The sequence below is a fragment of the Oncorhynchus gorbuscha genome, linkage group LG24, assembly GCF_021184085.1.
Source record: "Oncorhynchus gorbuscha isolate QuinsamMale2020 ecotype Even-year linkage group LG24, OgorEven_v1.0, whole genome shotgun sequence".
NCBI lineage: Eukaryota > Metazoa > Chordata > Actinopteri > Salmoniformes > Salmonidae > Oncorhynchus > Oncorhynchus gorbuscha.
The window spans coordinates 66,135,271-66,148,223 of record NC_060196.1 but is presented as its reverse complement, the minus strand read 5'-3'; the positions used below and the strand labels follow the sequence as shown (position 1 = coordinate 66,148,223).

Genomic DNA, 12,953 nt, shown 5'->3' with positions numbered 1-12,953 from the left:
GTTGAGTCGACATGTTGACTGTGCAGTTGAGTCGACATGTTGACTGTGCAGTTTTATACGACATGTTGACTGTGCAGTGAGTCGACATGTTGACTGTGCAGTTGAGTCGACATGTTGACTGTGCAGTTGAGTCGACAGAAGACCGAGGAGGAAAATACATAGATTATCAAAACTGTAAATGTAACTTTATCCTCTCCAACTGCATAATGGTTATCTTGTTCAACGTGGTCTGAAGATATTCTCCTGTCTTTGTCCTGTAACTGAACACCACACACACACCCAGTTGTCATGCTGAACAGTTGTTGCTGAACAGCCCAATTTTCAGTGGGTGCATCCCAAATGGCACATTACTCCCTATATAATGCACTACTTTAGACTGTGCTCTTGTCAACAGTAGTGCTCTTGTCAACGGTAGTGCACTATGTAGGGAGTAGGGTGCCATGCAGCGAGTGAATCCCTGTGTTGTTCAGTTAGGGTTATTCCATGTTGATGAGTATTGTCATGTCCTCTCTGACTCCTCCCACAGACCTGTCCACTCCGGATGCCCTCAGAAAGCACGCCAGCAGCACCCTGGCCCTGTCCGGTCCACCAGCTCACGGGGTGGGAGGGGCTCTTGGTCAGAGGAAGAGGCTCCTGAAGGCACCCACGCTGGCTGAACTCTACAGCTCAGAGTCTGACGTACGTGTGTGGTGGAGCTAACCCCATTTAGTCAATTGTTTGGTCAATAGGCTGTTAGTACCAGTCAAAAGTTTGGACACACCTACTCATTCAAGGGCTTTCTTCATTTTTAGACGCCTATGTTTGGTTCAGATTTGGTGCGGTCCAGACCGGCCTGGACTTCAACGTCCACGGACATAGATTTTTGGTCCGGACCAGATCTGAACCAATCATAGACGTTTATGTTTGGTTCAGATTCTGTCCTGTCTGGACCAGCCTTGATTTGGCCCAAACATAGACTAATATAAATGACATTTTTATTTTGAAAGACCACTTTTGAACTCTGTAAAGTCACTGTGGAAGAGGTAAAAAAGTTAATGTTGTCTATTAATGACAAGCCACCGGGGTTTAACAATCTAGATGAAAAGTTACAGTAAGATAATAGTGGACAATATTGCCACTCCTATTTGCCACATCTTCAACTTAAGCCTAGTAGAAAGTGTGTCCTCAGGCCTGGAGGGAATCAAAGTCATTCCTCTACCTAAGAATAGTAAAGCCCCCTTCACTAGCTCAAATAGCTGACCAATCAGCCTGTTACCAACCCTTAGTAAACTTCTGGCCAGATACAATGCTATTTCATGGTAAATAACAGACAATCAATTCAAAAGCCCCCGTGTTGAGGATCAGCGTGGCAAATGCCTTGTTACCTACCCTTACCACCTGGTGGCGGCCCGTCAGGAGGTGCAGGATCCAGTTGCAGAGGGAGGTGTTTTTGTCCCAGGGTCCTGAGCTTAGTGATGAGCTTTGCTGGCACTATGGTGTTGAATGCTGAGCTGTAGTCAATGAACAGCATTCTTACATAGGTATTCCTTTTGTCCAGATGGGATAGGGAAGTGTGATGGTGATCGTATAGTCTGTGGACCTGTTGGGGTGGTATGATAATTGGAGTGGTATCTGGGAGGATGCTGTTGTGAGCCATGACCAGCCTTTGAAAGGACTTTATGGCTACCAACACTAGTGCTACGGGGCTGTAATCATTTAAGCAGGTTACCTTCACTTCCTTGGGCACAGGGACTATGGTGGTTTGCTTAAAATGTGTAGGTATTACAGACTCGACCAGGGAGAGGTTGAAGACACTTGCCAGTTGGTCTGCGCATGCTCTGAGTACACATCCTGATAATCCGTCTGGCCCCGCGGCTTTGTGAATGTTGACCTGTTTAAAGGCCTTGCTCACATTGGCTACTGAGAGTGTTATCACACAGTTGTCCAGAACAGCTGGTGCTCTCATGCATGCTTCAGTGTTGCTTGCTTCGACGTGAGCATAAAAGGCATCTAGCTTGTCTGGTAGGCTTGCGTCACTGGGCAGCTCGCATCTGGGTTTCCCTTTTTATAGTCCCTAGTAGTTTATGCACGCATATAGGGAAGGACATTCAACAAGCACAGCAATTTCACAAGAGACTGGTGATTGACTGAGAGAAATTGATGATGAAATTGTGGTGGCTGTCTTGTTAGACTTCAGTGTAGCTTTTGACATTATCGATCATAGTCTGCTGCTTGAAAAACGTATGTGGATAAAGAGTTACATGCTTAACAGAACACAGAGGGTGTTCTTTAATGGAAGACTCTCAAACATAATCCAGGTAGAAACAGGAAGTCCCCAGGGTAGCTGTTTAGGCCCCTTGCTTTTTTCAAAATTGACTAATGACATGCTACTGGCTTTGAGTAAGGCTTTGAGTAAGGCCAGTGTGTCGATGTATTTACACATTACATTACATTACATTTAAGTCATTTAGCAGACGCTCTTATCCAGAGCGACTTACAAATTGGTGCATTCACCTTATGACATCCAGTGGGACAGTCACTTAACAATAGTGCATCTAAAACTTAGGGGGGGTGGGGTGAGAGGGATTACTTAACCTATCCTAGGTATTCCTTAAAGAGGTGGGGTTTCAGGTGTCTCCGGAAGGTGGTGATTGACTCCGCTGTCCTGGCGTCGTGAGGGAGTTTGTTCCACCATTGGGGGCCAGGGCAGCGAACAGTTTTGACTGGGCTGAGCGGGAGCTGTACTTCCTCAGTGGTAGGGAGGCGAGCAGGCCAGAGGTGGATGAACGCAGTGCCCTTGTTTGGGTGTAGGGCCTGATCAGAGCCTGGAGGTACTGAGGTGCCGTTCCCCTCACAGCTCCGTAGGCAAGCACCATGGTCTTGTAGCGGATGCGAGCTTCAACTGGAAAGTTTGTTAAGTTTACTGAAAATAAACGCAGTTGACAGTGAGAGGACGTTTTATTTTTTGCTGCGTTTATAAATATGTGGATGAGCGATGACCGAGCGGCATAGGCAATATGCAATAGTGACAATTACATAACCTACATTTCTAGTCATACTAGTCCCGTGCGAATAGGGTCTTTGGTAATGTGTATGCAATGTGCCACTTAAAGAGAGCAAGGGTTTAAAACAAATTAGGGATTAGGGATAAGTATACATTTCAGTCAGAAATGGCTGTGATTATGTTACAGCTTCAGCAACACGGACAGAGAGAGAGAGACAGCAATATACACACTGATGTTCTGTGGTGGTCGCCTGCAGCAGGGAGGAGAGAGAGAGAGACAGCACTATAAACACTGATGTTCTGTGGTGGTGGCTGTAGCAGGAAGGAGAGAGAGAGAGACAGCACTATACACACTGATGTTCTGTGGTGGTGGCTGTAGCAGGGAGGAGAGAGAGAGAGACAGCACTATACACACTGATGTTCTGTGGTGGTGGCTGTAGCAGGGAGGAGAGAGAGAGAGAGACAGCACTATACACACTGATGCTCTGTGGTGGTGGCTGTAGCAGGGAGGAGAGAGAGAGAGACAGCACTATACACACTGATGTTCTGTGGTGGTGGCTGTAGCAGGGAGGAGAGAGAGAGAGACAGCACTATACACACTGATGTTCTGTGGTGGTCGCTGTAGCAGGGAGGAGAGAGAGAGAGAGACAGCACTATACACACTGATGTTCTGTGGTGGTCGCTGTAGCAGGGAGGAGAGAGAGAGAGAGACAGCACTATACACACTGATGTTCTGTGGTGGTCGCTGTAGCAGGGAGGAGAGAGAGAGACAGCACTATACACACTGATGTTCTGTGGTGGTCGCTGTAGCAGGGAGGAGAGAGAGACAGCACTATACACACTGATGCTCTGTGGTGGTGGCTGTAGCAGGGAGGAGAGAGAGAGAGAGACAGCACTATACACACTGATGCTCTGTGGTGGTCGCTGTAGCAGGGAGGAGAGAGAGAGAGAGACAGCACTATACACACTGATGCTCTGTGGTGGTCGCTGTAGCAGGGAGGAGAGAGAGAGAGAGAGCACTATACACACTGATGTTCTGTGGTGGTGGCTGTAGCAGGGAGGAGAGAGAGAGAGACAGCACTATACACACTGATGTTCTGTGGTGGTCGCTGTAGCAGGGAGGAGAGAGAGAGAGAGACAGCACTATACACACTGATGTTCTGTGGTGGTCGCTGTAGCAGGGAGGAGAGAGAGAGAGACAGCACTATACACACTGATGTTCTGTGGTGGTCGCTGTAGCAGGGAGGAGAGAGCGAGACAGCACTATACACACTGATGTTCTGTGGTGGTGGCTGTAGCAGGGAGGAGAGCGAGAGAGAGACAGCACTATACACACTGATGGTCTGTGGTGGTGGCTGTAGCAGGAAGGAGAGAGAGAGAGACAGCACTATACACACTGATGGTCTGTGGTGGTCGCTGTAGCAGGGAGGAGAGAGAGACAGCACTATAAACACTGATGTTCTGTGGTGGTGGCTGTAGCAGGGAGGAGAGAGAGACAGCACTATAAACACTGATGTTCTGTGGTGGTGGCTGTAGCAGGGAGGAGAGAGAGAGAGAGACAGCACTATACACACTGATGCTCTGTGGTGGTGGCTGTAGCAGGAAGGAGAGAGAGACAGCACTATACACACTGATGTTCTGTGGTGGTGGCTGTAGCAGGGAGGAGAGAGAGAGAGACAGCACTATACACACTGATGTTCTGTGGTGGTGGCTGTAGCAGGGAGGAGAGAGAGAGAGACAGCACTATACACACTGATGTTCTGTGGTGGTGGCTGTAGCAGGGAGGAGAGAGAGAGAGAGCACTATACACACTGATGTTCTGTGATGGTGGCTGAGAGAGAGAGAGAGACAGCACTATACACACTGATGTTCTGTGGTGGTCGCTGTAGGGGAGAGAGAGAGAGACAGCACTATACACACTGATGCTCTGTGGTGGTCGCTGTAGCAGGGAGAGAGAGACAGCACTATACACACTGATGTTCTGTGGTGGTCGCTGTAGCAGGAAGGAGAGAGAGACAGCACTATAAACACTGATGTTCTGTGGTGGTGGCTGTAGCAGGAAGGAGAGAGAGAGAGAGACAGCACTATACACACTGATGCTCTGTGGTGGTGGCTGTAGCAGGGAGGAGAGAGAGAGAGAGACAGCACCATACACACTGATGTTCTGTGGTGGTCGCTGTAGCAGGGAGGAGAGAGAGAGATAGCACTATACACACTGATGCTCTGTGGTGGTCGCTGTAGCAGGGAAGAGAGAGACAGCACTATACACACTGATGTTCTGTGGTGGTCGCTGTAGCAGGGAGGAGAGAGAGAGAGACAGCACTATACACACTGATGTTCTGTGGTGGTCGCTGTAGCAGGGAGAGAGAGAGAGACAGCACTATACACACTGATGTTCTGTGGTGGTCGCTGTAGCAGGGAGGAGAGAGAGAGATAGCACTATACACACTGATGTTCTGTGGTGGTCGCCTGTAGCAGGGAGAGAGAGAGCACTATACACACTGATGTTCTGTGGTGGTCGCCTGTAGCAGGGAGGAGAGAGAGAGATAGCACTATACACACTGATGCTCTGTGGTGGTCGCCTGTAGCAGGGAGGAGAGAGAGAGAGACAGCACTATACACACTGATGTTCTGTGGTGGTGGCTGTAGCAGGGAGGAGAGAGAGAGAGACAGCACTATACACACTGATGTTCTGTGATGGTCGCTGTAGCAGGGATGAGAGAGAGAGAGAGACAGCACTATACACACTGATGTTCTGTGGTGGTCGCTGTAGCAGGGAGGAGAGAGAGAGAGAGACAGACTATACACACTGATGCTCTGTGGTGGTCGCTGTAGCAGCAGCACTATACACACTGATGTTCTGTGTGGTCGCTGTAGCAGGAAGGAGAGAGAGACAGCACTATAAACACTGATGTTCTGTGGTGGTGGCTGTAGCAGGAAGGAGAGAGAGAGAGAGACAGCACTATACACACTGATGCTCTGTGGTGGTGGCTGTAGCAGGGAGGAGAGAGAGAGAGAGACAGCACTATACACACTGATGTTCTGTGGTGGTCGCTGTAGCAGGGAGGAGAGAGAGAGATAGACAGATGCACTATACACACTGATGTTCTGTGGTGGTCGCTGTAGCAGGGAGGAGAGAGAGAGAGACAGCACTATACACACTGATGTTCTGTGGTGCACAGGGAGGAGAGAGAGAGAGAGACAGCACTATACACACTGATGTTCTGTGGTGGTCGCCTGTAGCAGGGAGGAGAGAGAGAGAGCACTATACACACTGATGTTCTGTGGTGGTCGCCTGTAGCAGGGAGGAGAGAGACAGCACTATACACACTGATGTTCTGTGGTGGTCGCCTGTAGCAGGGAGGAGAGAGAGAGATAGCACTATACACACTGATGCTCTGTGGTGGTCGCCTGTAGCAGGGAGGAGAGAGAGACAGCACTATACACACTGATGCTCTGTGGTGGTCGCCTGTAGCAGGGAGGAGGGAGAGAGAGACAGCACTATACACACTGATGTTCTGTGATGGTCTGTGGGATGGAGAGAGAGAGAGACAGCACTATACACACTGATGTTCTGTGGTGGTCGCTGTAGCAGGGAGGAGGAGAGAGAGACAGCACTATACACACACTGATGTTCTGATGTTCTGTGGTGGCTGTAGCAGGGAAGGAGAGAGAGACAGCACTATAAACACTGATGTTCTGTGGTGGTGGCTGTAGCAGGGAGGAGAGAGAGAGAGAGACAGCACTATACACACTGATGTTCTGTGGTGGTGGCTGTAGCAGGGAGGAGAGAGAGAGAGAGAGACAGCACTATACACACTGATGCTCTGTGGTGGTGGCTGTAGCAGGAAGGGAGAGAGAGACAGCACTATACACACTGATGTTCTGTGGTGGTGGCTGTAGCAGGGAGGAGAGAGAGAGAGACAGCACTATACACACTGATGTTCTGTGGTGGTGGCTGTAGCAGGGAGGAGAGAGAGAGAGACAGCACTATACACACTGATGTTCTGTGGTGGTGGCTGTAGCAGGATGTTCTGTGAGGAGCAGGGATGAGAGAGAGAGAGACAGCACTATACACACTGATGTTCTGTGGTGGTCGCTGTAGCAGGGAGGAGAGAGAGAGAGAGACAGCACTATACACACTGATGCTCTGTGGTGGTCGCTGTAGCAGGGAGGAGAGAGAGACAGCACTATACACACTGATGTTCTGTGGTGGTCGCTGTAGCAGGAAGGAGAGAGAGACAGCACTATAAACACTGATGTTCTGTGGTGGTGGCTGTAGCAGGAAGGAGAGAGAGAGAGAGACAGCACTATACACACTGATGCTCTGTGGTGGTGGCTGTAGCAGGGAGGAGAGAGAGAGAGACAGCACCATACACACTGATGTTCTGTGGTGGTCGCTGTAGCAGGGAGGAGAGAGAGAGATAGCACTATACACACTGATGCTCTGTGGTGGTCGCTGTAGCAGGGAAGAGAGAGAGACAGCACTATACACACTGATGTTCTGTGGTGGTCGCTGTAGCAGGGAGGAGAGAGAGAGAGACAGCACTATACACACTGATGTTCTGTGGTGGTCGCTGTAGCAGGGAGGAGAGAGAGAGAGAGACAGCACTATACACACTGATGTTCTGTGGTGGTCGCCTGTAGCAGGGAGGAGAGAGAGAGATAGCACTATACACACTGATGTTCTGTGGTGGTCGCCTGTAGCAGGGAGGAGAGAGAGACAGCACTATACACACTGATGTTCTGTGGTGGTCGCCTGTAGCAGGGAGGAGAGAGAGAGATAGCACTATACACACTGATGCTCTGTGGTGGTCGCCTGTAGCAGGGAGGAGAGAGAGAGAGACAGCACTATACACACTGATGTTCTGTGGTGGTGGCTGTAGCAGGGAGGAGAGAGAGAGAGACAGCACTATACACACTGATGTTCTGTGATGGTCGCTGTAGCAGGGATGAGAGAGAGAGAGAGACAGCACTATACACACTGATGTTCTGTGGTGGTCGCTGTAGCAGGGAGGAGAGAGAGAGAGAGACAGCACTATACACACTGATGCTCTGTGGTGGTCGCTGTAGCAGGGAGGAGAGAGAGACAGCACTATACACACTGATGTTCTGTGGTGGTCGCTGTAGCAGGAAGAGAGAGAGACAGCACTATAAACACTGATGTTCTGTGGTGGTGGCTGTAGCAGGAAGGAGAGAGAGAGAGAGACAGCACTGATGCTCTGTGGTGGTGGCTGTAGCAGGGAGGAGAGAGAGAGAGACAGCACTATACACACTGATGTTCTGTGGTGGTCGCTGTAGCAGGGAGGAGAGAGAGAGATAGCACTATACACACTGATGCTCTGTGGTGGTCGCTGTAGCAGGGAAGAGAGAGAGAGATGTTCTGTGGTGGTCGCTGTAGCAGGGAGGAGAGAGAGACAGCACTATACACACTGATGTTCTGTGGTGGTCGCTGTAGCAGGGAGGAGAGAGAGAGAGACAGCACTATACACACTGATGTTCTGTGGTGGTCGCCTGTAGCAGGGAGGAGAGTTCTGTGAGCCTGTAGCAGGGAGGAGAGAGAGACAGCACTATACACACTGATGTTCTGTGGTGGTCGCCTGTAGCAGGGAGGAGAGAGAGAGAGCACTATACACACTGATGTTCTGTGGTGGTCGCCTGTAGCAGGAGGAGAGAGAGAGACAGCACTATACACACTGATGCTCTGTGGTGGTCGCCTGTAGCAGGGAGGAGAGAGAGAGAGACAGCACTATACACACTGATGTTCTGTGGTGGTGGCTGTAGCAGGGAGGAGAGAGAGAGAGAGACAGCACTATACACACTGATGGTCTGTAGCAGGGAGGAGAGAGAGAGATGGATGCTCTGCTGTAGCAGGAAGAGAGAGAGACAGCACTATACACACTGATGTTCTGTGGTGGTCGCTGTAGCAGGGAGGAGAGAGAGACAGCACTATAAACTGATGTTCTGTGGTGGTGGCTGTATGATGTCTGTGGTGGTGGCTGTAGCAGGGAGGAGAGAGAGAGATAGCACTATACACACTGATGTTCTGTGGTGGTCGCCTGTAGCAGGGGAGGAGAGAGAGACAGCACTATACACACTGATGTTCTGTGGTGGTGGCTGTAGCAGGGAGGAGAGAGAGAGAGAGACAGCACTATACACACTGATGGTCTGTGGTGGTGGCTGTAGCAGGGAGGAGAGAGAGAGAGACAGCACTATACACACTGATGTTCTGTGGTGGTGGCTGTAGCAGGTTCTGTGAGGAGCAGGGAGAGAGAGAGAGAGAGACAGCACTATACACACTGATGTTCTGTGGTGGTCGCTGTAGCAGGGAGGAGAGAGAGAGAGAGACAGCACTATACACACTGATGCTCTGTGGTGGTCTGTAGCAGGGAGGAGAGAGAGACAGCACTATACACACTGATGTTCTGTGGTGGTCGCTGTAGCAGGAAGGAGAGAGAGACAGCACTATAAACACTGATGTTCTGTGGTGGTGGCTGTAGCAGGAAGGAGAGAGAGAGACAGCACTATACACACTGATGCTCTGTGGTGGTGGCTGTAGCAGGGAGGAGAGAGAGAGAGAGACAGCACTATACACACTGATGTTCTGTGGTGGTGGCTGTAGCAGGGAGGAGGAGAGAGAGCACTATACACACTGATGCTCTGTGGTGGTCGCTGTAGACAGCACTATACACACTGATGTTCTGTGGTGGTGGCTGTAGCAGGGAGGAGAGAGAGAGAGACAGCACTATACACACTGATGTTCTGTGGTGGTCGCTGTAGCAGGGAGGAGAGAGAGAGAGACAGCACTATACACACTGATGTTCTGTGGTGGTCGCCTGTAGCAGGGAGGAGAGAGAGAGATAGCACTATACACACTGATGTTCTGTGGTGGTCGCAGCACTATACACACTGATGTTCTGTGGTGGTCGCTGTAGCAGGGAGGAGAGAGAGAGAGACTATACACACTGATGAGCAGGGAGGAGAGAGAGAGACAGCACTATACACACTGATGCTCTGTGGTGGTCGCTGTAGCAGGGAGGAGAGAGAGAGAGAGACAGCACTATACACACTGATGTTCTGTGGTGGTGGCTGTATACACACTGATGTTCTGTGATGGTCAGGGAGGGATGAGAGAGAGAGAGACAGCACTATACACACTGATGTTCTGTGGTGGTGGCTGTAGCAGGGAGGAGAGGAGAGAGAGACAGCACTATACACACTGATGTTCTGTGGTGGTCGCTGTAGCAGGATGTTCTGTGGTGGTCGCTGTAGCAGAAGGAGAGAGAGACAGCACTATAAACACTGATGTTCTGTGGTGGTGGCTGTAGCAGGAAGGAGAGAGAGAGAGAGACAGCACTATACACACTGATGCTCTGTGGTGGTGGCTGTAGCAGGGAGGAGAGAGAGAGAGAGACAGCACTATACACACTGATGTTCTGTGGTGGTCGCTGTAGCAGGGAGGAGAGAGAGAGATAGCACTATACACACTGATGCTCTGTGGTGGTCGCTGTAGCAGGGAAGAGAGAGAGACAGCACTATACACACTGATGTTCTGTGGTGGTCGCTGTAGCAGGGAGGAGAGAGAGAGAGACAGCACTATACACACTGATGTTCTGTGGTGGTCGCTGTAGCAGGGAGGAGAGAGAGAGAGAGACAGCACTATACACACTGATGTTCTGTGGTGGTCGCCTGTATGCACTATCTGATGTTCTGTGGTGGCTGTAGCAGGGAGGAGAGAGAGACAGACTATACACACTGAGAGGTGGTCAGCAGGGAGGAGAGAGAGAGATAGCACTATACACACTGATGCTCTGTGGTGGTCGCCTGTAGCAGATGCTCTGAGCAGGGAGGAGAGAGAGAGACAGCACTATACACACTGATGTTCTGTGGTGGTGGCTGTAGCAGGGAGGAGAGAGAGAGAGACAGCACTATACACACTGATGTTCTGTGGTGGTCGCTGTAGCAGGGATGAGAGAGAGAGAGAGACAGCACTATACACACTGATGTTCTGTGGTGGTGGCTGTAGCAGGGAGGAGAGAGAGAGAGAGACAGCACTAGCACTATACACTGATGCTCTGTGGTGGTGGCTGTAGCAGGGAGGAGAGAGAGAGAGAGACAGCACTATACACACTGATGTTCTGTGGTGGTGGCTGTAGCAGGGAGGAGAGAGAGAGAGAGACAGCACTATACACACTGATGTTCTGTGGTGGTGGCTGTAGCAGGGAGGAGAGAGAGAGAGAGACAGCACTATACACACTGATGTTCTGTGGTGGTCGCTGTAGCAGGGAGAGAGAGAGAGAGAGACAGCACTATACACACTGATGCTCTGTGGTGGTGCTGTAGCAGGAGGAGAGAGAGAGACAGCACTATACACACTGATGCTCTGTGGTGGTCGCTGTAGCAGGGAGGAGAGAGAGAGACAGCACTATACACACTGATGTTCTGTGGTGGTCGCTGTAGCAGGGAGGAGAGAGAGAGAGACAGCACTATACACACTGATGTTCTGTGGTGGTGGCTGTAGCAGGGAGGAGAGAGAGAGAGAGACAGCACAGCACAGGGAGGAGAGAGAGAGAGACAGCACTATACACACTGATGCTCTGTGGTGGTGGCTGTAGCAGGGAGGAGGAGAGAGAGACAGCACTATACACACTGATGCTCTGTGGTGGTCGCTGTAGCAGGGAGAGAGAGAGAGACAGCACTATACACACTGATGTTCTGTGGTGGTCGCTGTAGCAGGGAGGAGAGAGAGAGAGACAGCACTATACACACTGATGCTCTGTGGTGGTCGCTGTAGCAGGGAGGAGAGAGAGAGAGACAGCACTATACACACTGATGCTCTGTGGTGGTCGCCTGTAGCAGGGAGGAGAGAGAGACAGCACTATACACACTGATGTTCTGTGGTGGTCGCTGTAGCAGGGAGGAGAGAGAGAGAGACAGCACTATACACACTGATGTTCTGTGGTGGTCGCTGTAGCAGGGAGGAGAGAGAGAGAGAGACAGCACTATACACACTGATGTTCTGTGGTGGTCGCTGTAGCAGGGAGGAGAGAGAGAGATAGCACTATACACACTGATGCTCTGTGGTGGTCGCTGTAGCAGGGAGGAGAGAGAGAGACAGCACTATACACACTGATGCTCTGTGGTGGTCGCTGTAGCAGGGAGGAGAGAGAGAGAGACAGCACTATACACACTGATGCTCTGTGGTGGTGGCTGTAGCAGGGAGGAGAGAGAGAGAGAGACAGCACTATACACACTGATGTTCTGTGGTGGTCGCTGTAGCAGGGAGGAGAGAGAGAGAGAGACAGCACTATACACACTGATGCTCTGTGGTGGTCGCTGTAGCAGGGAGGAGAGAGAGAGAGAGACAGCACTATACACACTGATGTTCTGTGGTGGTCGCTGTAGCAGGAGGAGAGAGAGAGAGACAGCACTATACACACTGATGCTCTGTGGTGGTCGCTGTAGCAGGGAGGAGAGAGAGAGAGAGACAGAGAGACAGCACTATACACACTGATGCTCTGTGGTGGTCGCTGTAGCAGGGAGGAGAGAGAGAGAGAGACAGCACTATACACACTGATGCTCTGTGGTGGTCGCTGTAGCAGGGAGAGAGAGAGAGAGACAGCACTATACACACTGATGCTCTGTGGTGGTCGCTGTAGCAGGGAGGAGAGAGAGAGAGAGACTATACACACTGATGCTCTGTGGTGGTCGCCTGTAGCAGGGAGGAGAGAGAGAGAGACAGCTATACACACTGATGTTCTGTGGTGGTCGCTGTAGCAGGGAGGAGAGAGAGAGAGAGAGACAGCACTATACACACTGATGCTCTGTGGTGGTCGCCTGTAGCAGGAGGAGAGAGAGACAGCACTATACACACTGATGTTCTGTGGTGGTCGCTGTAGCAGGGAGAGAGAGAGAGAGACAGCACTATACACACTGATGCTCTGTGGTGGTCGCCTGTAGCAGGGAGGAG

At 50.9% G+C, this 12,953-nt stretch overlaps 1 protein-coding gene across 1 annotated transcript in view; it reads left to right on the top strand.

Annotated features, from left to right (window-relative positions):
* LOC124012294 (protein spire homolog 1-like) overlaps positions 1-12,953 on the top strand; it is a 125,445-nt gene that overhangs the window by 80,645 nt on the left and 31,847 nt on the right. The window contains exon 9 of the mRNA XM_046325757.1: positions 527-678. Within this exon, the coding sequence (XP_046181713.1) occupies positions 527-678 (152 nt within the window). The remainder of the gene's footprint in view (positions 1-526; positions 679-12,953) is intronic.